The 24,823-nt window shown below is 32.3% G+C and overlaps 1 protein-coding gene across 1 annotated transcript in view; it reads right to left on the reverse strand.

Moving 5' to 3' along the window:
- Nucleotides 1-3,706: 3,706 nt before the first annotated feature.
- The window catches only part of LOC129231103 (DNA-directed RNA polymerase III subunit RPC1-like), a 135,831-nt gene continuing 114,714 nt past the window's right edge, over nt 3,707-24,823 (reverse strand). Inside the window, exons 27-38 of the mRNA XM_054865353.1 lie at nt 23,369-23,487; nt 22,713-22,795; nt 21,815-21,907; nt 21,510-21,605; nt 20,451-20,602; nt 15,740-15,826; nt 12,642-12,836; nt 10,790-10,889; nt 10,297-10,369; nt 7,353-7,452; nt 4,334-4,402; nt 3,707-3,883 (exon numbers count right to left, since the gene is read on the reverse strand). Coding sequence (XP_054721328.1) covers nt 3,722-3,883; nt 4,334-4,402; nt 7,353-7,452; nt 10,297-10,369; nt 10,790-10,889; nt 12,642-12,836; nt 15,740-15,826; nt 20,451-20,602; nt 21,510-21,605; nt 21,815-21,907; nt 22,713-22,795; nt 23,369-23,487 — 1,329 coding nt within the window. The 3' untranslated portion in view covers nt 3,707-3,721. The remainder of the gene's footprint in view (nt 3,884-4,333; nt 4,403-7,352; nt 7,453-10,296; nt 10,370-10,789; nt 10,890-12,641; nt 12,837-15,739; nt 15,827-20,450; nt 20,603-21,509; nt 21,606-21,814; nt 21,908-22,712; nt 22,796-23,368; nt 23,488-24,823) is intronic.

Raw genomic sequence — 24,823 nt, forward strand, 5'->3', positions numbered from 1 at the left:
AATGATTCTTTTTTCAATTGACATACTTCTCATTTGTGTGCAGTGCACTTTCTGCAGAATGCAAAAACCTTTTAAACATGTTTTTCTTCTAGATTGTTTTAAATATCCACTTTCAATTTTATACATTTTTTTAGTTATTTTTATGATTATTTTAGTTACTTATTTATTTTTTGGTAAGTTCTTTGAAAGTTAGAGTTATTAAAAGACACCAATTATGTAGTGACTTTTTTAAATTCCACTTTGGGGCAGATTGAAAACACATTGTCATTGCCAAATTTAGTAGGACATTCAACTGGAGAAAATATCAGTTCCCTGATTATAGCAGAATTTCATAAGTTTGAAATTCCTCTTGAACATTGCATTTCATTCAACGCAGATAATGCCAATGTCATGCAAGGGGAGAAGCTTGGTGCCATTTCTTTTTTAAAGAAGAAGAATGAAAATATCATTTCTGCTAGATGTTGCTGCCATTTAATAAATCTGGCTTCAGAGAAAGGTGCAGAAACTTTGCCAGTAAATGTTGATGAAGTTCTTATTGACATTTACTATTACATGAAGAGAAGAGCTAACCGCAAAGAAGGACTTCAGCAGTTTCAAGAATTTTATAATAAGGATGCTCAGAAAATACTTAAGCATGTATGTACACGGTGGCTTTCTCTTGGGCGAAGTTTGACCCGTGTTGTGAACCAATGGGAGTCACCGACAAGTTTTTTTAAAAAGGTAGTAAATTCAAAATCTTGCAGTTTGTCTTCATCCATGTCTTTTTACAAAATACCCAAACTTGCTGAAAAAAAAGGGAGCCTGGAAAAAAAATGGAGCCTGAAAAAAAGGAGCCTGAAAAAAAAAAGAGCATGAAAAAAAAGTTTTAAAGGAAGAGGAAAGAGTAAGTAAGAAGAAACTGAATGATTCTTTGAAAAGTAAGGAACACAAAAAGAAATCTATCAAAAGAAAAAATGAATCTTCAGATATGAAGCCAAAAAAGAAAAAGAAGACTGGATTAAATACAGCTTTGACAAGAGAAGAAAAAAATTTCTTGTTTTTATCATCAGATTTAAACAAGGCATATTGTTTGTTCCTTTTAAGCATCATACCCATATTAGAAAAAACCAATGCTCTTTTACAATCATCTTTGCCACAAATACATCGACTTAGAGGGCTTTTGCTGGATCTTCTAAAAGAGCTTCTCTCAAAATTTCTAAGACCATCAGAAATTAAAGGAAAGTGTTTGACTGACGTAAATTTTCACAATCCATCCTGTCATTAAGATAAGGAGAAATTGGTGATTGGTAGTGCAACATCAAATATTGTTTCAAAGCTATCACAGGAAGAACGAAACTTATTTTATGCTGCCGCTATTAAGTACCTAGTGACAGCCTGTGTTTATATAGTGAAGAAATTTCCGATAAAAAGCAAGGTTCTTGAGAATGCTGAAGTTGCAAACTTGAAAAATATTGAAAATGCAAGTTTTACTTCTATTAAATATTTTATAGATTTGTTTCCATGTTTTTTAAAAGTTGATAGCAATGAATGTCAAGACAAAAAGATAGATGAGTTGGAAATTGAATTCTCTCTGCTTCAGCTTGAAGATACCTCATTCATTACTGAAACTCATGATCGAATTGATGCACAATGGGCTAAAGTGAGTAAAATCAGAGGTGCTGATGGTCTCATATGAAATTTGCAAAGATATCCAAAATAATGCTTAACATCTTGCTCTTCCCCATTCAAATGCTGAGTGTGAAAGAATCTTCAGCTTAGTCAGAAAAAATCGAACTGAATGCCGCTCATGTCTAACCAGACATTGGAAAGTTTATTAATTTTAAAAACAAAAAATGTAAAACCTTGTTTCGAGCAGAAGTTTAGTGAAGAAATGTTAAAGAAAGCTAAAAAAAAGCTATATCAGCTTCACTTACATCTTTAGCAGTCTCCTGTTCTGATGAATGAATGCTTTGCTATTTATTAATTTATTTATGTTTCCTCATTTTCAGTTTATTAAGTTTTTATGAGCAATTTTAGAACATATCACTATTTGTTTATTGTGTATAATGTGTTTAATGGAACATTATGCTCGATCAAAAACGATGTAAATAAAAGCTCCGCACGCGTAACTTCCGGTAGTAGATCACTCGAATTTTTCAGGAATGAAGTTAGCTTGGGCATGTTTTCCGAGCACTTAACATTTTCTTTGTGCTTCGGACCATTAACATGTCGAAATACATCATTTCTTCCTCCATGTGCAATGTTGAAATCACTTCTGCATACATCACAAAAGGCAAATTTTTCACCTTTATTTGATTTTTTAATCGACAGAAATTCTTTACTATACTCTTCCTTAAAAGTCTGATGGTAACTTTTACCCGATTTAGCACTCACGTTCTTGATAATAGCAAATTAAGTAGAATTTTCCATATATTAGCAAAAGGTCAAAAATAACTAACAACCATGCAAACAACACACAACGAACCAACACGCGGTCGGAAAGTCAGAAGTAGAAGTAGTTTTTTTTTCCCAATGGGAGAAAACATTTCTTGTCTTGCCTGTATAGGGAACCGGCTGTACGGTCTTCAATTCAAACCAATCACAAGCTGCTGCCAGCCGTTAGCCACGCCTATTCCGTGACGTCGGGATGCAGCGCATGACACACACGATGCAGATCGTCGCTGTTGGAGATAAGCAACAGAATTCCCCCCCCCTTCTTTGATTGCGCATTTAAGATTAGATTTCCGTAAAAACATAATATCAATCCGTAATCAGTAAAATTCTGAGAATATCCGTAAATTTTACGGATAATCCGTAAAAGTTGGCAAGTATGGTAAGGGGTGACCCATTACTTACCCCGAGATGATACATGACAGACTGCAGCATTTAAATTTGTGGGTGTTGTTTTGAGAGGGCACACATCTCTTTTTTGGAGGGTCTTATTTTTCAGTGTGAGCAGTGTCCTCAGCATTTGGAAAGGAGCAACATTGTTCTTGGGTAAATTAACTTCTTATTTATGCTAATACAAATACAAAAGTGACAACCAGCAACAGGTTTTGAGCCCAACTAGACTGGTCATAGTTAATTTATTAATCCCAATGCAGATCAAGGTCCCCTTGAAACTCCATCCATTGTAAGTAGCAGCTGCTTCTGGTAAACTATTCCAAATACCTACAACCATGTTGAAGTAGTAATTTTTCCTAATTTCACGACTAGTTTGGGATTTAAAAAGTTTAAAACAATGACCCCTGGCTTTGTCATCAGTTCAGAAATTTAGCCCATAAATGTCCACCATTTCAATGAACTTAAATATCTGAACCATGTCAACTCCTACTCTCCTTTGCTCAAGACTATACATATTAAACATTCTAAGCCTGAAATCATATTCTAAATTAGAAAGCCCATTTACTAACCTTGTAGCCCTCATTTGAATCCTTTCCAATCATTTGAATGATCTACGCTCCCTTAGGGAGGCGACTCCTCCCCTCTCCTCCAGGTTGAGAAACCCTGCTCTATTTCTTTACAATAAAAATTTCTCAGAATTTGTCATATTTGTTGGCCAACAATAGACAGGTGTTAACATTTGGCCCCTTTTCTTCTAGACAAAATTCTTTTTGTGCAAGTGCTCAATCACCATAGTTCAAAACATCAATTATTTGTAAGCATGTGAAGAGGACCCAAATTACTTTATGCAGTTATACGCAGAAAAAAAATCAGTAAGATTAAACACAGCAAACGAGAACTATAAGTAATAAATTTGTAAAGGATATTTGTGAAGGAGTTTGAAGAAGCCGGTACCAAGGGACATTGGGATTCCCAAAATAATACTTTCACTCACTCCAGTTATGGCATCCTCTTGGCCATAATAGGCTGCATCAAATAGGTGGTCAGCTGTTTTTTCAAACTAAGTATGAAAAATTATTTATTATTTGATATGTAAACATTGATAATAAGAAAAAATTTTTTTTGAAACTTTTTTTTCTACATATTTTAAGTAAGACATCTATTAATTGTCAAGCTATGTCTAGTGTTGACACCACATTACATTCATATTTTGAAGGTGTGAAATTTAAAAAAAAAAAAAAATACACAAGAGTAAAAATCATTTCAGTTTGACTTATTTTGTATGATTCAAAATGATTTTAAAGTTTCTCTCTTCTCATAATGAAAAATTATAAACCCAATTCAATTTCTTCCTATTTGGTAAAAAGACATTACTTGAAGATTTTTTAGTAAAAAAGAAAATTTTGAAATTGCTTTGAATAGTTCTCATATGAGAAATTAATAATAATGAAAAGTGTCATGAAGAAATAATGCTACTTATGAAAATTATCAAAAACTAAACATCACTCACCGAAGCAAGCATTAGCGCACTTTCTTTCATTTTGGCCAAACCATACCTTGTTATCCCATGGACTTCACCCTAACATAAAATAAACAAAAATAAATAATTTAGTGCTATACATTCAGCCAAACAAACTATGAATTTTGGTTGAATGTCTTTGCAAGTCAACTTATGAATTTGCATATTGATACTTCTGATGCAGTATAGCCTTTTCAGACATTGAGCCATAACACAAAATAAACAATGTACCCAACAATTAATTTTAATGTTAGTAACTGAACGTATTAAAAAGAAAAAAATATGAAGGTTGTGGAGAAACTAGTGTTATACACCTTACAATTTTTTTACAAACCAATAAAAATATTTTTAACCTTTGGTTTGTCAACATCAGGTTTTAAAAAAAGTTAAATTACAATGAACACACTTTTAAGTGATCACGGTTAATATTAACAATGCTTAATGTTATCCAAATTGCAAAACCCCGTAAGTTTCAATTAAAAATCCTTAACTTCATTGTTGTTTATAGTCAAAATTCTATTGATTGTTATTAACTTTCATTTTTTTTCTCAAATTGACAAAACACTAGGGGGAAAGCAATTTTTGTTCAACTTTGTGTTCTTTTCTCTCCAATTCCGCCAGAAGACCAAGACGGTGTTGCTTCAGTAAGTAGCTCGAATATAATGATAAAAATTTCAAATTCCTTCCTAAAAAAGGAGGAAGCCTTCATTTGCACAAGATTAGACTGTTTGCTCATTTGTCTTGACTCTTTCTTTTTCAAGTAATTAGGGTACTATAATCATGATTTAAAGAAGAAATCATTATTTTTAAAATTTATATTTCAGATTAATATTGATTACATCTTCAAAGTAATTACGTTTTTAATTTAGTTGCTCAAATAGTATGTTAAATCTAAACTTAGTTTTTTATATTGTATTATCCGTGGATTATACGAAGCTTTTTTATTCAGGTCTATTTTAGGATCTGCGAATTATAGGCCACCCCAAGGATAATATGCAGGAAAATATGCCAAGAAACATAGTTTAAAACCTATATTACCTTAACAGAACACTTACATGCATAGCACAGGATTTGAGCAAATTACTTTTTGGCAAACTGTAACAGTTAAATTGACACAAACCATTGAAAATTTTAAATCCCTTGGTTGAATTTGATTATTAGTGCATGTTTTTCCAACCTTCTTCTTACTTTTTAATGGAGCCTAAAATACAATTGAAAATTCTAGGAAAAGGTCTTGCCAGGTGACTCAAACCTCCATTCAGTCAAAGGACAGGAAGTCTAAAAGAAATACTTGTAACAGAAATAGGAATCCAACAGAAAGCCTAACACTGTGAATATAGCATAAATAGTCCCCAAAGGCAATAAAGTAATTAAACTGACTTGGCTGATGCCAATAATCAAGAGGATAACTGCTGTGAAAAGTGCGAAGTTTGAAATGCACTTGGCTGGAAATCAGAAATGAGCAGCAGCAAAAAATGCATGTTTTTCGGGTTTGCTGATGCAAACAAAATAAAATGGTTATTGCCTGAAATGTGGCATCCAAGCCACAATCTTAAAAATGGAAACGTTAATGCACCAATTGAAGTGAACATCATAGGATACCATTTTGGAAATGGGATTGAGGTAGATATTCGGTTGTGATTGTTTTTAGCTATATTAAGGAACTCAGGCAGAATTACGAAAATGTGGTGGTGACGAGTTTTAAAAATCCTGGTGGCCGAGTCATTCTAGAAGATCTGTTAAAATGTAAATTGCAAAAAAATAAACAAATTAGATCACAAAACGAAAAAAACAATAAATGTTCATTTCAGTAAAATAATTTTTTTTAAAAAAGTTTCATCAAAATGTAAAATAATATGCCAGCTCCAACGTTTATGGGCGTTTTCATCGAGACTCTGTTAATCTTACTACAACTTACAAGAAACACACTAAGTTTCTGACACTGTGTAAAATCTATGTTTATTCTGCTACAAGATATATTTTATAATTCCAAAGAAAACACACTTGAAAGCAAAATGTTTTGAATTGGTGAGGCTAGTTGAAACAAATTGATCTTTGCATCTGTTAAAAATATCAAAAATAAAAAACTATGATGGAGCTATTTACTGAGTGTTAATCTATTAGGTTGAAAACTACAGCAAAAGAACTCTATTCTGAAACTGAAAAAGCAGGTCTCAGTGCATTTACAGAAAATAAAAAACATATCGGGTCATTTAAAAAGTCTTAGTAGTCTTTTCAGTAAATTTTTGAACAATATTTTTCACCTTTAAACGATTTTTCGGTCCCGGCAAAAATTTGGCCAAGTGATTTTCAATGGCTGTTCTGTCGGCCAATTTTTTACCATCAAGAGAGTTTTGCAGAGACCAAAACAAGTGATAATCAGACAGTGTAAGGTCTGGTCTATACGGTGAATGCATTAAAACTTCATAACCAAGTTCTGTCAATTTGTCCTGAGTCATCAAAGATGAGTGTGGTTTAGCATTATCATGATGGACACAACTCTTTTTCTGTTAGCCAATTCTGGTCGTTTTTTCTTGATTGCTTTATTCAAACAGTCAAGTTGTGCACAGTAGAAGCCGGAATTTACCGTTGTTAGAAATTCGGTCAATCAAACGTTTTCGTTTTAATTCATGGGGATCCCAAACATCAAGTTTCTTTGAGTCATTTCAGATGATTTCAAACTGCTATGTGGTTAGTGTTAAGTGGCTCCGATATCTGTTGACAGCTTGCTTGTTGGTTCTGCGCCACCAGTTGAAAAATTTTGTTGGCTTTTTCAGTGACTGGACGATTAGAGCGAAGAGAATCTTTCACATCGAACCTTTCAAACAAATATTCACTGACGCAATTGAACTAGTGTTTTCCGATATATAGACGTCAAGCGTGAAGACTTTTTAAATGACCAAATATTTTTTCTCCTACTGGTCAAACATTTTTGACTATTGAAAAAAGTTATAAGCAAATTACACACTTAGAATTCTATGTTTTACAAAAGCAAAGCAGAGAAACAAACTTTGAAAGTCATTAGATCTGCCAGCAGAGTCAAATGTCTTCTGTCAATCTCAATGGAATGATGCTTCATGGTTGTCTGTGTTTCACTAATGATAGTAGACCTAAAAAGGCAAGAAGTATAATAGGTGAAAGATCTAAAATGCAGCACTTACGACGTCTAATTACTTACTAATAGTAAATTCAAAGCATATATTTTAAAACTATGTGCTACTAATTGCTTTAAAATACATAATCAAACAATAACTTAAAATAAAATCCAGTATTTAATAATTTAATCCATAATTTTACATTCTTAACTAGATTTTGTTAACATAATTTTGTATACATGACTAAGACTTATAGACACTTAGGAATATGATTTAAATCTTATTGCAGCCATTTCTTTTCTTCTACATTTTCTACAATCCTCATAACTTTGACATCATCAGCAAAAACTCATGTTTTCAAAAAAAAAAAATTCATGAATATTATTCATAAAAATAATAAACAAAAGGGCCCCTAAAACTGATTCTTGAACAACCTCACTAAAAACTTTGCTCCATCTAGAATGATCTCCCCTTACAACTACTTTTTGTTTCCTTCCAGTCAGTCAATTTCTAACCCATATTAAAATTTTACATCCTGTTTTTATATCAGCTAGTTTACTATGTAGAGTTCCTTAGTATATATAGTACCTTATTGAAAGACTTTTGAAAACCAATATAAGCTATATGCACACTTTTTGTTATCTAAAGCCCTAGTAATCTTGTCATAGAAATGCAGTATATTTAGTAGTAAAAGCAAACCAAAATAACCAAGGTGAAGGAATTAGTTTATACCGAAGGAAAAGTATCGCCCTGAGCTAAGCAGGAGACATGTGCCAATATGTTGTAAGAAACTGATAGCAGTCTTCTCTTTGAACCATATGCAAGAAGGTTTAATAGCTGAAAATGGAAGCAGAACAATGGGCTAGGTGTAGAATGTAATGGAAAGAAGAACTAACATTTTTCTTTAATAATATTTCTCTTTTCAAATTCTAAATATTTCTTAAAGTATTGTTTGAAAATGTTGGTTTTATCCATAAAGTGTTTGAAAAATCATTTTTTATGATAAGCTTTGGTGAATGTAAACATGTCCTTTCGATTGAAAGCCAGAAAATTCAAGTACATTTTAGACTACATTGCGTTTGCAGTACTTTTAAGGCCCAAGTAGGCAAAATGAAATTTGAGGACATTCAATTACTTTTGAAGGACCATAGGAACCCTGAGCCAACAGCAGGGTCTGTATTTCTTCCGTTAAAGAATTTTCTCTGTATGTAAAAGGCAGGAATACAGTTGAACCTGTCTATCTCGAGCATCGTTATCTCGAAAACCTGTCTATCTCAATTTTTTTATTTCCCTGATTTGCAGCCAAAATTCAATGTATTTTACATGTTTATCTCGAAAAAAAAATCTTGAATGCCTCTAAATCTCAAATTTTAGAAATGGACGGCAATCTATTAATGAAAAAAAATGAAATTGTCGCCAAGTTTAGTATTTCCGCTAGCACGCTTTCAACAATAGTTAAAAACAGGATGTCCATGGAGCAAAAGTTTCAGTCAAATAAAATAGCAAAAAAAAAAAAAAAAACTCGAAAATGTGCTTTTCTGGATGTGGACGAATGCATTTTAAAATGGTTAACCCAATGCAAGGACAAGGTGTCCCAGTAAGTGGATTAATGCTTCAAAAAAAAAGCGGAAGATTTTTCCAAAATCCTGGAAAATTTCCCTGGAAAATTTCAAAAATAGACATGATATTGTTTCCCGAAAACTTAGTGGTGAAAGTGCCTTTGTACCAGAAAATATTTGTGCAGACTGGATAAAGGAAATCCCTTCTTTTGTAAAGAATTTTAAGCCAATGAATGTATTTAATGTAGATGAAACTGGACTTTTTTTCCAATGTCTGCCCGATAAAATAGCTACATGTAAGAAAGAAGAATGTAGAGGGGGTAAGCAAAGCATACTTTGGGTTTCGGTACTTTTGGCTGCTAATGAAGATGGTTCTGAGAAACTTACTCCTCTGATGATCGGCCATTCTGCGAAACAAAGGTGTTTCGCGAAAATCAAGTCATTTCCTTTTAAATACAAATCCAATTCAAAAGCATGGAAGACAGGCAAAATATTTATTGACTGGCTGATATCCCTCAACAAGTCCATGCTGTTGAAAAACGCAAAATTCTCCTTTTAGTGGATAATTGCAGTGCACATTCCAATCTCCCAATTTTGAGAAATGTCATTGTAAAATTTTTGCCGCCTAACACTATTTCAAAGCTACAGCCTCTAGATCAGGGCGTAATTCATAGTTTCAAAGCAGGTTATAAAAGGCAGTTTGTAAGTAAACTTCTCGATGAATTTACGAAGGAGATACTCTTCCAAAACTCAACGTACTGGATCCTATGAGGACGGTGGAATATGCATGGAGAGATGTCACTCAGAATACAATTCAAAATTGCTTCATTAAAGCTGGCTTCAAAAATTGATGCAAAGAGCAAGAGAACAGTGAAAATGATACAGAATGTGTTAAAGAGGAAGAAAAGGAAGTAGCTGTCGACACAGTAACTGAAGAGAATGCAGTAAGTTTCCAAGACTGGAAAGCCATTAAGAATGGAATAAACGTTGATATTCTTTTTCAAGAATTTTTAGATGTAGATAATTCTCAGGCCACATGTGGAACCTTGACCAATGCGGAAATCATGGATAACTTAAGAGGTGATTCGGAAGAAGAGGAAGAGACAATGTTTTGAAGACACAGGTGACAATGTTTTTTAATTACAAGAGACAGTAAAAATTTGCTTTCAATGGACATATTTAAGAAATCAATCAAAAAAGGAAACAGATTTAAACTCATTGAGTTGGACATTTTATTAGAATTATTATATTGTTTTATTTCATTACATTATGCAATAATGATAATCTAATTTATACTTACTTAGCTGCTTCAATTCCAAGATATTTCTCCACTTCCATTGTATTATTTGAAGTAGTGGAACATCCTCTTACACCTAAAACCAGAAAGTGAAAAGTGATACAGTAATTGAATTCAAGAGAAAGTTACAATACATTTCTTTTAGAATTCAAAAAAAAAAAAAAATTACTAAAATAATTATAACTTAAAGGGAGAAACACTTCAAAGACTTTTTTTTAAAGATATCTGAAAATCGGTCAAAAGCAGTTTCTGACCGAATTGCAATGATCTTTTTGCTTAGAAACCCTAAAAGGTTTTTGAATTTTTAAATATTGTAAGGTACACATGTTTAGTGTGTTCCTTCAATCAAAAAATACTTTTTGTTTTTAGAAAGTTGCAAATTCATTGTGACTCCAACTGGCAACCCTCACAACAAAAAACAATAAATTAACTACTATAGTGTATGATGAGGAAAATATAAAACTAAGGTTCCAAGGTGCATAAACATCGAAATTACCTCTTGTTGCCATAACAGCACCCAAGCCATCTCCTTCAATTTGAAGCTCATATTTATCACCACGTAAATGAATTAAAGCTCTAGATATACCAGGATAGCCCTGCAGAAAAAGAAGGAATAAAATAAAACATGTCACACTAAAAAAAATAGAGAAAAAAAGAAAAAAACCTAAAAATTATGCTGTTAACACACAATTAAAATTTAAACTTAAAGAGAGTATAAAATAAAATAGTTCAGGAACATTAAAAGAAAAAAAAATTGTATCAAATAAATCAATTATGAAAATTTCCAGCTAAATTGGATAATTTTGATGAAAATTATCCCCCCCCCAATTTTTTTTTTTTTGTAATTATTTGATATTGTTTAATTTTTCTGCGCTATAAAGCAAGGACACTCAGCCTGCAGGCCACAGGCCATATGTGGCCAGCCAGTGGTTGGACAAAGTCAATAACTTTTTAGATGCAGGTTCACATTAAAAAGTACTTTTTTTCCTTTTTGCAATTAATTGCAGTTTAATTTGTCCTTGAAAAGACCATTTATCAAATGAATTCAGTCACATGATCAAAGAAACACATTTAGTTTTATTAATATCTAGGTTGCGGACTGTATAAAATAAATATTGTGTATGTGTTCCTAGAGAAAAAAAATTGATTACTGCTATTATAAGGTACTTTTTAAAAACATGTTTCTTGTTATCTATTAACCTATAGTCCATTTAGCGAGAGCTGATAGTGGACGTAAACAATGCAACGTGACAATTGGCGTAACCGCTGTCTGCTTGGCGCTGGGATGATTGAAAACAGCACCAATCAGATAAGCGAAATGTCCGCGCTTTCAATGCGAACAGCATTGCCAATCAGGCGAGTAAGTCATGAAAGTAGTAACCCTCTTTGTTTACTTCCTCTATCAGTTCTCGCTGAATTGAGTATAAGGACAGTGTAACTGTAACCCTTCGATACAGAGATTGGACTGCAATGTATCGTAATCTGCTCGCTAAGATGTCGGTTGTTTCTGAGTGTAGCACTCATTGTAATACAGAATAGTTTTTGGCGATTTTAACCCTAAACAACTAGTTTTAACTTCAATGAACATTTTTAAAGTAGACTAAATTTGATACAATATGAATCCAATCCAGAACCATTTATTTTAGACCTAATAGTTTGTAAGATAGCTGCCTTTAAAAGTTTAATTCTCTTACAGACCTCGCAATTTTTTGCAATATTTTGTGGTTCTTAAACAATTTTGACCCAGTTTCTTTAGAATCCACTCCCCTTTGACCACTTATCATATTTAAGTAGATTCTGAAGAGATTTGAGGGCCCCTAGCAGGTTCCCTCCACCTCTCAATTTTCATTACATACATTTCAACATCTGCTATATTATGCAAGTCTATTATATTTTATTATGAAATGTTAAAATAAAAAATGAAAAGGCTCAAAGTATGATGCTTAATGTTAAGATCTAATATGAATAGTCAAATAAAACGCACAAGAAGATCTAATAGATACATAAATTAAATTAATTTTTTAATCAATTATTTAGTTGAGTTATTCAATGTAACCATTAAGTTAATTTAGCCCTCTTGGAAGCCCCCAGTTGAGGTTTGTCCGTATCTGGCTTGGCATATCCTTATCAAGAGTTAGAGATCAATCATCGATTTTTTGTGCTCACAAAACATTTTCTATATTGAAATCGGGAAGATTGTCACCTTCTGAGGAATATAAATCTGTTTTTATAGCTAGTAGTGTTAGACATGAACGTAATGAATTGCTCATAAACTAAACTTACTAAATCATGAAACTATTGCACTCATCACATAAACTGAAATGGAGCATTTTGGTGAAAAGGCTTACCTTTATAACTACTTGAGGTAGTTTCTCTTTCAGCTGCTGCAAAACATAATAACAGGTGCCACGGGAGCTAATGAAAGGCCTGACTGTCAGGATGTCATCAGAATGGACACAGATGTTATGAGGTTTGATGCCCCTGATTTCAGCAATGCTTGATGAACAGATTGAATACATGATTGATTCAGCAGTCACCTCTAACTGTGAAGGGTTGGAAAGCAGTTTAACTAAAGTTTATAGCAAAACATACAAGGTCCGGCATGTACACCTCCTATATTTGGAGAGGGCCTTGTGTGAGTTGTGGTGAGTATACGGTAATGGAAGTGGTATCAAGATGCAAAACAGTACACCTGCCATTTGCAGCACATAGTAGCAACGACATGGTGTGGTGAGCATCCTCATGAGGGGTGTATATTAGTATTGATGGTTTTTGAATATTACTCAGCAAGAATTGTGTTCGGTACCTTTTCAGCAGACAAGATCCTACTCCAGATGAAAAGAATTCATGTTTGGGCATCAAACTTCAAAGTCATAGGTACTGCATTGTAAGAAAAAACACCTAATCGATCTCCGACCATTGCAATGCTGGTAAATGTGGCAAAAGTGAGAGCATTCATCCAGGCAAAAGCAATTAGTACTGTCTAGAACTAGATGAGCCTACTTTCCCGTATACCCATACTGCTTTCTAGTACCTGATCAATATTCTCAAAAATAGCTAACGTTGCAAATTTTTTCAAACATATTTTTAAAATACTTTAAGCTGATTTCTAGGAATAAATTATTCCTCACTCATCTAAAAAAATTAGATGCGTAAAAAAAAAAGAAAAAAAAAACGAACAAATAAAATAGCAGCAATTTTTAAACAAAGCAGCTAATACACTTTTTTTCCATTAAAAAAATCTTTAACAGCTTTCAAAACTAAAAAATAATAATTAAAATTAATAAGCTCATTAAAATAAATACATCATATCAAAAAAAATCATCTTTTTCCCCTGTTGCCAAAAACATTTTTTTAAATGAATTAATGCACCTACCAGAACAAAACAAAACAAAACAAAACAAAAAAAAAAAAAAAACAATAAAATGTCAACTTAAAGAAATAATTTTTATTGTCAAAAAAAAAAAAATCGTCTGCGCATATCTTTATGTAGAAACATAAATGACTTCGAGTTTATTTGCCAAAAACTGAGTACCAAAATTGAAACTTTAGCGTAAAAATAAAAACAAGTCATATCAACAATAATTATTTCACAGTTAAAACCATAGCTGCAGAGTCGGAGTCGAAGTCAATCTCATTTTGAGATAAATGAGTCTTAGTCGAATAATTAAGAATCGGAGTCATTCATTTGTCCTCCGTGTATAAATTTTTGCCAAAGCTACGAAGTCAGAGTCGAAGTCGGGGAATCGGAGAACGATTAATTGTCGGGCACAGGAGTCGGAGTCAAGTCCCCCTAAATTCTCGGAGTCGAATTCTGAAGTTTGGCGTCAAGAGTTATTTCCAACAAAATTTGTTTGAAGTAAATCCGCCTTCAAGTACAGAATCTACATTGACTTTCAGTTTCCCGTAGGCGCTATTGTTAATCGATTTGAACTGTTCAAAATTGAACGGAAAATTGTTCAAATCAAAAAGATAGTTTACATACAAGTTTTTCATCAAAAGCATTTTCCTACAAAGTTTGTTTGAAGCAAATTCGCCTCACAGTTCGGAATTGCCTTGAATTTCCCCGTAGACGCTAATGTTAAGTTTTTTTGAACTGTTCAAAATTGAACAAAAAATAGTTCAAATCAAAAAGTATAAATATGGGAATGAGGTGTCCTCGCCGAGATCTTTCGAACAAAAAAAAGTTTTTTCGAATCAGACTATTCATTCAAAAGTTATTAGGGGGGGGGGGACAGACAGACAGACCGACAGACATTTTTCCCCATCTCAATACCCTACTTTCCAATTTTTAATTTTTCAATATTTATTGAATTATTTTTGCCATTTTTTTGTTTTTCGCGATATTTTTAAGATGCATTGAGCCTTCTTTCATGCCTTTTTCTTCTTTTTCTGACTTTTACTGGGAAAGTAGGCTAAAAAAAGAACCCCATTATGAATATATTCCTCCATAACATATGACGATGCTCATTGTACCATGCCACTGCCACTACTTCAAATGGTAGGTACATTTATATCTATTGATACCGCTTCCCCCACAACTCAAATGGCGCCCTCTCCAAGTATAGCAGGTTCATATGTCTGACGCTACTTTGTCACATGGCAGTAACAGCAGAATATCACAATGTTGTTCTGGGAATTCGATATCTTACTGTTGCTCTGAAACGATGATAAGATTTCAAATGAAGACTAAAAATAAAAAGTGCAAAAATATAAAATTTCACAGGGCATCAAAAATAAGATTCCAGGCGAGTTGTGACACTTCATGCATTTTCCATGTTTTTGCAATATGGACTTGGACCAACCATGATAAGTAACCTTCAAAAACCTTCAATGGCACTTACTGTGCTCTCCACAGCACAGGCGCTAACTCTAGCTCCACTGGTGGACCCTGACAATGGTTTTTTAACTACTTTTAGGGGGATAGCTATATAAATCGCTTACCACAGTGAAATGATTGGCATTTACTTCATTTTTACAAAAAAAAAGTTTTTGGTCACTTAATGCTTTTCCAATTTTAGTCTTCAAATGTTTTACACAACAGGACAGATACTCATGTACTCACACTGCATGCACAAATTGATATTTTTAGAATGCAGTTTTTTCTTGTTTATTAAGAAAATGTAAGCCAATTTTAAACCCACAACTTGTCTGCCAATAAATGATAGGTCCAAAATAGAATTAAACACTGCCATACACGTGCAGGCGCAATTGTAAAACACTTATCTAATTTAATGACTAAATTTAAATAATGCTGCATGAATGAATTTCCTTTTAAACAATCATTCAATGCTTAGAAAATGCGAAATAAGAGAAATCATGTAGATAAAGAACAGATGATTCATAATTTTAATTCAATTCTTCATTATCTCTTTCAAACTTTTACTTAGTATTTTAAATATTTTATTTTTATCCTACAATAAGGTACAAGAAAACATATACAAACCTGTAGCAAAGAAATTCTTTTTAAGTTTAATTTTACAAGAATGAAATTATTATCAGGAAGGAATACTTCTTCGAAATAATCAGACACCTAGATTTAAAAAATAGAAATTGAAAAATTTTAATTTACAGAATAACAAGATCTATGAAACACTTTTAGAAATACTTAATGGTAATTTCATGCGTGATGGAATGACAAAAGAACATGAAAAACTAAAGTTCTGATGCCAAACAAAAAGCTTTGATGAAAAACAAAAGTTCAAGAGATTATAGGGAAATTATTTACCCTAAAATTGACATTTATTTTTTGCATTAAATTTTTAGCAATTAAAATTGAAAGAAAAGCAAAAAGAAAATAAACTGCTTTATTTTAAAATTGCTTACATTACTTTTGGAATTATGATGCAATGACATTCTGCTTAACCAAGCTTTTGTGTTTCTAAACACAATAAGAAATTTTTGTGAATTGTGAATGAATCAGACTTGCCAACTTTTCAAAACTGGCATCAGTAAAACTTTCCGCGAAGCATTTAATAAAGCTGAGACAAATTAATTGACGTAATATAGCATTAGATTATGCATGTGTAATGCTAATATAAGAATATGATAAAATTTATTATGTAATTGCAATATTTAAACAAAGCTAATTATGGCAATTTTAACATTAAATTGAATTTAGTTTATGGAAAACATGGAATAAACTTTTAGAAGTGTATAATAATAACCTGAAACAGTTTCCCTTCCTCGAAAAGATATTTACTTTTTCAACCTCTCAAAAATCAAGTTGGGAGTAAAAAATTTTTAGAAGCTCAAGTCCAATCAATAATGCATCAAATATTGGAACCAGATATGAATTTACTGTATTGTGCAATTTATGAAACAAATGCTGATGTTAGATGATGCTTCAAATAAAAAAAAAAGCCTACTTGTAAGGTATTCTACTATTTACATTTTACAAGATAAAAAGATGCATTTATATTTGAAAAATATTTTACCTTTTTTTATCAGACTTTTTAAACACGGAAATTCAACAGTATATGACTCCTTGTCCATTTGAAAATAACTTTTCTTCACTTTGTTCAACTTCATTTGTACAATGCGATACAAAATAAACACACATTGTGTTTCAGGACTCGTTCGGTGCTACCTCGTACTTTACCCACAGATCGAAAAAAGCCCTCAAATCGACCATTCAGCTTACAGAAACGAACCTGGTAGTGGCTAGGGTTGTCAGATCCTTCCAGAGAGTAAGTGCAGGGCCGGATTTAGGGGAGGGCAACCGGCACTACTGCCCCGGGGCCTCCTTTACAAAGAGGCCCCCACAATAAAATTTTTACAAAATATCCAAACGTTCACGGGTCGAAAATATCGGATACATACATATTTTTCAAAATATTCGGATATATATCGAAGTATCGGATATTTTCGAAAATATGATCTTTTCGAACCCTGATTAGGGGCCTCCAGTCCTTCTTTGCCCCGGGGCCTCCACACTTTCAAATCCGGCCCTGAGTAAGTGGATTGAAACGAAACAGCTTCCTTCTAGGCGGAAAAATTACCTATTGGGCGATTTTAACATAATCTGTCAACACTGCAGCTGCATAAATGCTCTGAAGAAAAGACAAGGCAATGTGGGGCAAAATGGCCAGTTGTGTTTAGGAGGTAGCTTGGGGGAACGGAATGCTTTATTTGGCTAAATTTCAAGCGAATCTGAGTTTTTTCTTTATTTTTGGAAGATTGTTTTGAACAAACAAGTTATGATTTGATTGAAAAAAACAGTTCCAAAGCAAACCGAAGGTAGAAACCGTAAAAAATATATGAATCTGTTTTGTAAACTTTACTAGCATTACAATTTCCATCTTAAATTTATCTAAGCTGTTCAAAAATGGTTTGAACAATATTGTTCAAACCAATAAATGAAGAATGGGAATGAACCCCTTCCAGCATCATGAAATAAGGAAGAGATCCCTAATCGAACTTTTCTTTCAAAATTCATTAGGGGAAACATATTTGGACAAATATTTCCTATGCCTCATAAGCTTACCTTCAAATTTTTTAAACAATTTAAAACTTTTGTTCTGTTTATTTAAGCTATTTCTTGATTCATTTCAGTTTTCAGCCATATTTTTTTAATGGGATTATACTCCAATGCGGCATTTTTCATGTTCTTATCTTATATTTTTTTAAAAAAAGCTTCTAAGATAGAGACGTGAAAGTTTCTGGGGCCTCGGTGGCCGTGTGGTTTTGCCAACTGCTTTGTAAGCAGAGAGGCGCGGTTCGATTCTTGCCTGTAGCCCTGGGTGTTCTTTCATTCCTATGTAATGTACATCTTTCATGTGTATTGTCCTAGAAGTAAAATATGGAAAAAGGTTGTGGATTATTAGAGGTAAAAGCTTCTCTGCTGAGAATAGCTATATACCCTAATGTGTGTTATCATAAATCAAATCAAATCTTCTAAGAGAAAATTGGCTAAAAAGCAATATATACAGCATAAGTTTAAAATTTAAAAATTATGTTTAAAAAGTCAAAATAAATAAATAAATAAAAATGATAATTCAGAGAAATATTCCAAAAAACAATATAGTAATGTAGAAACATGAAAAAAAAACATATTGTAATTGAATTTTTTCCAGTAACAAGCAGTTTTAATCAAATCATTTTGTTTGGTTTTGTTGATCCATGAAAAACAAGTCATTTAAGCTTTTAGAAATAACAGTTGCAAAGTCACCCTTTGAGGAACAATTACAAGTCCTTTTGGCGAATAAATGCATTTCCTGGAATCCCAAACAACATACATTATTTCAAAACATCCATTAAACAATTGTTGTTTTATAGGGAAGAGGGGAGAAAGACTAATGAACATAATGCGCTTTTTATTCTGATATTGTTTAAAATACATAATTTTTTTCTCATTTATACATATGTTATAGATTTGATCACAATTAGGTGAATATTTTCCCTTTTCTAAAAGCTGCTACCGTTTTCAAATAGTTCAAAGATGGCCCTTTTGATTTTTACCCTGGTCTATCTCGTTGTTTTTATTAATTTAGAGAGACTAACTTTCATTGTCGTGGTTACTAAATGTCTGTGTTCATTCAAGGCTTCACTCATGGAGAGTTTTTATTTTAAAACATTTTTTTGCTGTAAAATTTTCTTTTTCAGCAAAAACATCTATATAGATGAACTTAACAGCGTAATTTCATTCAAATACAAAATTTCCAGATTACTAATTCCCATAATAAAAGATCGATAAGAAACAAAAATACCGTAAGAGTAAATATAATCTTTATGATAAATGTACAAATGCAAATTGGCCATAATATCTATATCTTTATTACTGCATCCTAATTATCATTATTATTATTTTTTTTTTTTTTTATGGACTTGCCTCATATAACCTGATCTAGAAAGTCGTCCGTCACATTTCTTTTCGATTCAATTCCATTTGTAAAAACAAGAAACCCAACGAGAAGGCTCCTATTGCAGTTTGACATTGGGAAAAACATAATTTAAATTCAAGACCTCAAAATTAAAATGAATGCCAGGATTGGACGCTGGATGTTTTTTTTTTTTCTTTTCGAATTGGAAGAACTTTTGTAGAATTTTTTTCAGTTACAATTGCTTTTTATATTGGAATGAGCATTTTAAACTTTTAATTAAAATAACATCATCATAGTTTCTCAGTATATACAAATTTTAATACTTTTTGTGCAAATTTAGGGAAGAAACAAGTCTTGTTTTAGCAAGAAAACATAAAAAATAAGGCAATCCAAGCTACATTATTTTAGAACTGTTTTTTAAAAACACACTAAATGCACAGTACTGTCGGTCCCGCTTAATCGAATATCATTGGTTCCAAGAAATTTTATTTGTTTAAGGGGGTATTTGATTAAGCGGGGAAGTTTTCTTTACCTTTCTAAATTGACAACATTTGTCTTAAAATGTAATAATAATAAATCAATAGCTATATAAAAGAAATATAAAATGTTATTGGCAAAAAGATTTTGAACTAAGTTAATTAAACAGCAAAGTAGTTAATAATTAGTATGTATATTACTGGTGCGTATGAAAGTCATAAAATGTAACTTACAACTTGAGTTATGAAATCTGTTTTGATATCTTTTTTCATTATTCTTTTCTGAAAAATTCTATATTAGTTGATTGCTTGTTCAATGCCTTTTGGGAACATATTTCTGACTCCCTTTTCTTCCTCCTCATCTACCGTGTTTTACATTTCATATTTATCGATTTATTATCGTCTAAAATGTGGATATTTGTTTGTGTTTTTTAATTTTATTATCTTTTTTTTGTGATAGCAAAGACAAGAGAAATTTCGTAGTACATTGGAAATGTTTTGAAGAAATATGAATGTTGTTTCTCTCTTCCGTTGTCAGCGAAAAATATTACTTTATATTTTTATGTTAATTATTGTTCTTACATAATTTATTTCATTTATACAAAAATTTTCTCAGCAAATTATTTGCAAAAGTTGATCAATATCATTCGTTTATCCAGGGAAATTATTCCATTAAGTGGGGATCTTCAATATTGGGTCTATGAGGAAATATTCCAGTCTGAGAGGTTTTATTGGTATAAGCGGGGTATTCGTTTATCCATTACCCGATTAAGCAGGGTTGACAATATTAAAATTAATGTGCCTATAAAAAGCAATTCCCATGTTTTATCCAAAAAAGGGGTAACATTTTAAAAATTACCTCGCCTAATAAAGTTTTCTCAATTCTCCCTTTCACTCTCCTGGCAAACTCCAGATCATCATTAACATCCAGCAAAGCAGTAATAACAGGTGTGCTAATGTTCTTTGTTGCATTAATGATTTCTCCAATTCGAGGAACACCCTGAGTAATATCTGAGGAGTTAAGGAACAACAGCTTTTGAATGAGTAAAAATACTGATTTTCCAAAGAGGAAGAATCTCTGTAAAATTTTGGCCACTCTGCAAGAGAAATTGCTTTACTGGTTAGTCTAGTCAATGAGTGATCAAAAGAAGGGTGCAACGTGCATGGAATATACGAGAAATTTTGGTTTCAGTGTTTTGTTAGGAGTAGTTCGATGGATATATTTTAAGTCCCTGGGAAGAGAGCTTAGGTTTGGGGGAAGGGGGGCAGCCAATTTTTGGATTTTTGACAACATTGATGCAATACCAATCTCTTTGGACTCGACTGGATAACTTAGTAGTTGTAACAATGTATAAGATCCAGGAGTCATAAGAAAGATATAGAAGAAAATTTCATGTTGGCCATTATGCTGTTGCTAATCACAGAAGTGGTATATGCAGTCTAGCTCAACTGAGAAGCTGCTTTCTAAAGTTTTATGCCTCCATATGTTCTGTTCAGATACCACTTCTTCAGAATTAAAAAAATATATATTTCTCATTTATAAATGATCACAGAACATTGCATTTAGGAAAAATACATTACAAAGAACCATCTAGTCACACTAATCCAATTTTATTAAAAAGCAGAGATTCGACTTCTGTGCTTAGTAGGATAGTATGACACAAGTACAAATAGTAGGTAGTATGAAACAAGGATCTTCATAAGTGATCAATTATACAAACATGTCAGTCCCTAATTGGTTCAGATGATTGATGTTTTACTATATAAAACTGTGGGGACTATATAGTTCACTGGTCAGTGGAAAGACCCACAGGTTTTATCAAAATGCAGTTAAATGAAGCAATCAAAGAAAATAGTTTAAAAAAGAAAATACATTGATATACACTAAATACAATTCGTTAACAGTTTAAAAGGATACTCATGGAAGCAACACCTGCAAAATGGAAAGTTTTCAGAGTCATTTGTGTTGCAGGTTCACCGATGCTTTGTGCACAAATTGCGCCTACGGCAGTACCTGAAAACATAAATCTTTAATTTAAGTATGATACATACAGAGAATGCATATGGCGAATTATATAGCTACAAACAGGAAAATAATGAATTAAAAATCAGCATCTGCTTTTAACTTTTTATTTTTTGTTTCATTAACAATTCATTTAAGTATTAACATTTTTAAACAAATGAACAAGTAAATAAAAAGTTGTAATGATTTTTTTTTCTTACCAGGCTCAATCATTGCCTTCATATATTTTTCTTTGCAAAAATTTAAGAATTCAATCAACTGAGATTTCGTCACTCTTTCTAACTGATAAAGCACTAGAAGCAAGAAAGAAAAGAAGTCCATAAATTAAGTATCTAAATGATTTATACATCATACATTTATGACTTATACATTAGCTATGTTGAACACAAGAATCAGGGTAATTATACCTATAACTTTCTAAATAATTATAGAACAATTTCCTAGGATGATATGGGATGGATCAGACTGCAGAAATATAACAAAAGGCAAAATACTTGAAATAGCAATATTTTAAAAAATCATGAAACATCAGCAGATAAGATTGTAAGAAAGGTGAGCTCCCTCCCTAAATATTTGAACCTAAGTTCAAAGCCTTGCAAGCAAGGGTAACTTTTGAGCTTAAAGTTACCCTCACTTATCACCCATCAGCTTAACTTTTGAAGTATAAAGATATTAGACTAAATATATTTACTTATTTGAGGTAATGAGGAGCAAAGGGATGTAAGTGGCAAAATTAAATATTTGGAGATAACCAGTACAAATAGTAGAGGAACCTCTCCTCTGTCTTGGGACAAGAGATATTACTAGTGGCCCTGGTAGGTGCTGCTGTACAGCATTAAGAATTGTTTTAACATCGAGCAGGTGCAGGAAATCATTTATACCAGAGTAAAGATCAACCTCTAAGCTTCAAGTAAATAAAAAGTTTAACATGCATAAATCCATAAATCAAAGGTTTAACAAAGAATTTTTGAAGACAAAATGATTTCATAAAAAAATCTTAGACAAAAATAGAGGATTATTACTTACACTCTCAATTATTCAGATTACTCATAACTGAATTTTGAATATAAACTGAAAGGGAAAAAAAGAAATACATACCAGGTGGAACTTTTTCCAGTGAATCAATTTTGTATCGCAACCTTGCATCCCTTATTCTTTCACTCTGTTCCATGCAGAATTTCCTAAAACATGAAAAAATTCAAAAGCATTAAGTTAGTTTTTTAACACAGTGTACTCTAGGCTGGTGCATTTTTTTTTTTCAGCTAGAGTTCAGAACACCCCCTATTTTTTTAGACTTACTAATAGTATTATGCTGTAAAAGTTTTAGCTTCTTACTCAAACTTAAAGAAAATGTTCAATGACCCCTTAATTTAACATTAGCCGTAGCATAGAAAATGTCAAAAATTTAGAAACATTTAATTTAAACAGCTGTTTTTTTTGTATATAATTGCATTTTTTGCAATGTATAGCAATGTATATGAATATTACTTGTGTATATTATCATATGTAGCATTGTTTTTTCAGTGCAATGTATTTTTTTAACACCCCTCCCCATACTTATGATGTTTAGGGATGGGGGTTGAGCGCCCCTCTTTCAGTTGAAATAGAAAGCTGAAATTCTTCCAGTAGAATACAATCCACAAGTCTAAAAATATTGAGAGGTGTCCTGTTATCTAGGAGAAACTTTTTTACGTGTATTTTTGAACCACACTAGTGTACTCATCATACAATGAAGCACAAAAAAAGAAGCCTACCTAAGCTGTCTTTTGTAGTTAGAATGAGAATCTTCCATCTCATTGTCAATTATTTCCTTACTCAGTGTAATGAGTTCAATATCTTCCAGAGGTTTCTCATCAGAAAAAGGATACTTAGCCTGAAAGAGCATCATTTGATAAAGCAATTGATGAGCTATAACAAAAAAAAAAATTTCTTTTCGGGTGATAGTGTCATCAGAGAAGTGGAGCTGCTTTAAATCTTCTGTGAAAGCATAGAATGGGGGACATTGGTGATTGGCTACTTGTTTTCTATCTTAGCGGAAACAGAAAAACATTGTTCATGTACACAGAAAAACTGTTCACATACATTGCTGACATGTTTGCTTCTTTTGCTTTAATTTTGCATCTCAATGGAACTTTTGATGTTATTTTAACCGGTTAATATATTCATTTGGTGGATTTAATAGATCCTTTAATAGCTAAACTAACTTAATTAGCAAATTATTTTACATAGTATTAACAGACCTTTTAATGCCTTAATACATTTATTTGGCATACTATTTTGGATTTTGATGGGGGTTTTAATATTATTTAATTTGATTTGGTTGGCGGAATATTTTTCAATTAGTGGAAATGTTGCTGTTATTTAATGGTTTACTTAGTGGATTATTTTAATTTTAATGGTTTAATTTCTTTATTTGTAAGATTTAAAAAAAAAACATTTTAATGCAACTTTGAAGCCTGTTTAACAGCTTGTTTTGATTTGATTACTGCAGTAGTGATATAATTCATTTCTTGAATGCATTTGAATCAACCAATGTTTTCAATCCATAAATTGCCATTTTACAAATTATTAGGATAATAGTTTTTAAAATTTTCGCCTGGGTGGCACCGGGGGTAAGGCATTGGCCTTCAGCATTGGGTTCTAACCCACATTGGCCTGTTGATGGATTTTCAAGATACAGATAATCGTTAGCATCAATGTTATATGATTATGGGGCTTTTAAAAGATCTATTTCGTATTTGATTGGCTTTGTCAAAAAAAGTAAACATTTTAAATTTATTTTCTATTTGTTCTGGTGCTAAGGGATTTATATTAATGATACTAATCTATTTTATGCACAGAGATTATCCATATCTCAATGCAACACTAAATATATGCAACATCTTAATGCTTTCCGGATTCGCGAAAAACGTGGTTAGAATGTAAACATCACTGGACGGTTATCAGGTAAAGAATGAAATTTTCACTAAGCATAAGAGTTGCCAAATAGAAACTGAGTTGTTTCCAAGAATTACAATGGATGATTCCACAAGAGTATGTAAGTGAACTGGAATGTCAGAAATGTGCTTTTTAAGTGATGGACAGCAGTTGATTGATCTCTTAGACTTTTAGCTCTTCGCCCTTGGCCTCTGGGCGCTTTGCTCCTGTCATCCTCTGTGTTCTGATTCTTACTTGGCTGTTCGTTGGTGATGGATGGCCAATCTTCCGTT

Source organism: Uloborus diversus, chromosome 1 (assembly GCF_026930045.1).
Source record: "Uloborus diversus isolate 005 chromosome 1, Udiv.v.3.1, whole genome shotgun sequence".
NCBI classification, from domain to species: Eukaryota; Metazoa; Arthropoda; class Arachnida; order Araneae; family Uloboridae; genus Uloborus; species Uloborus diversus.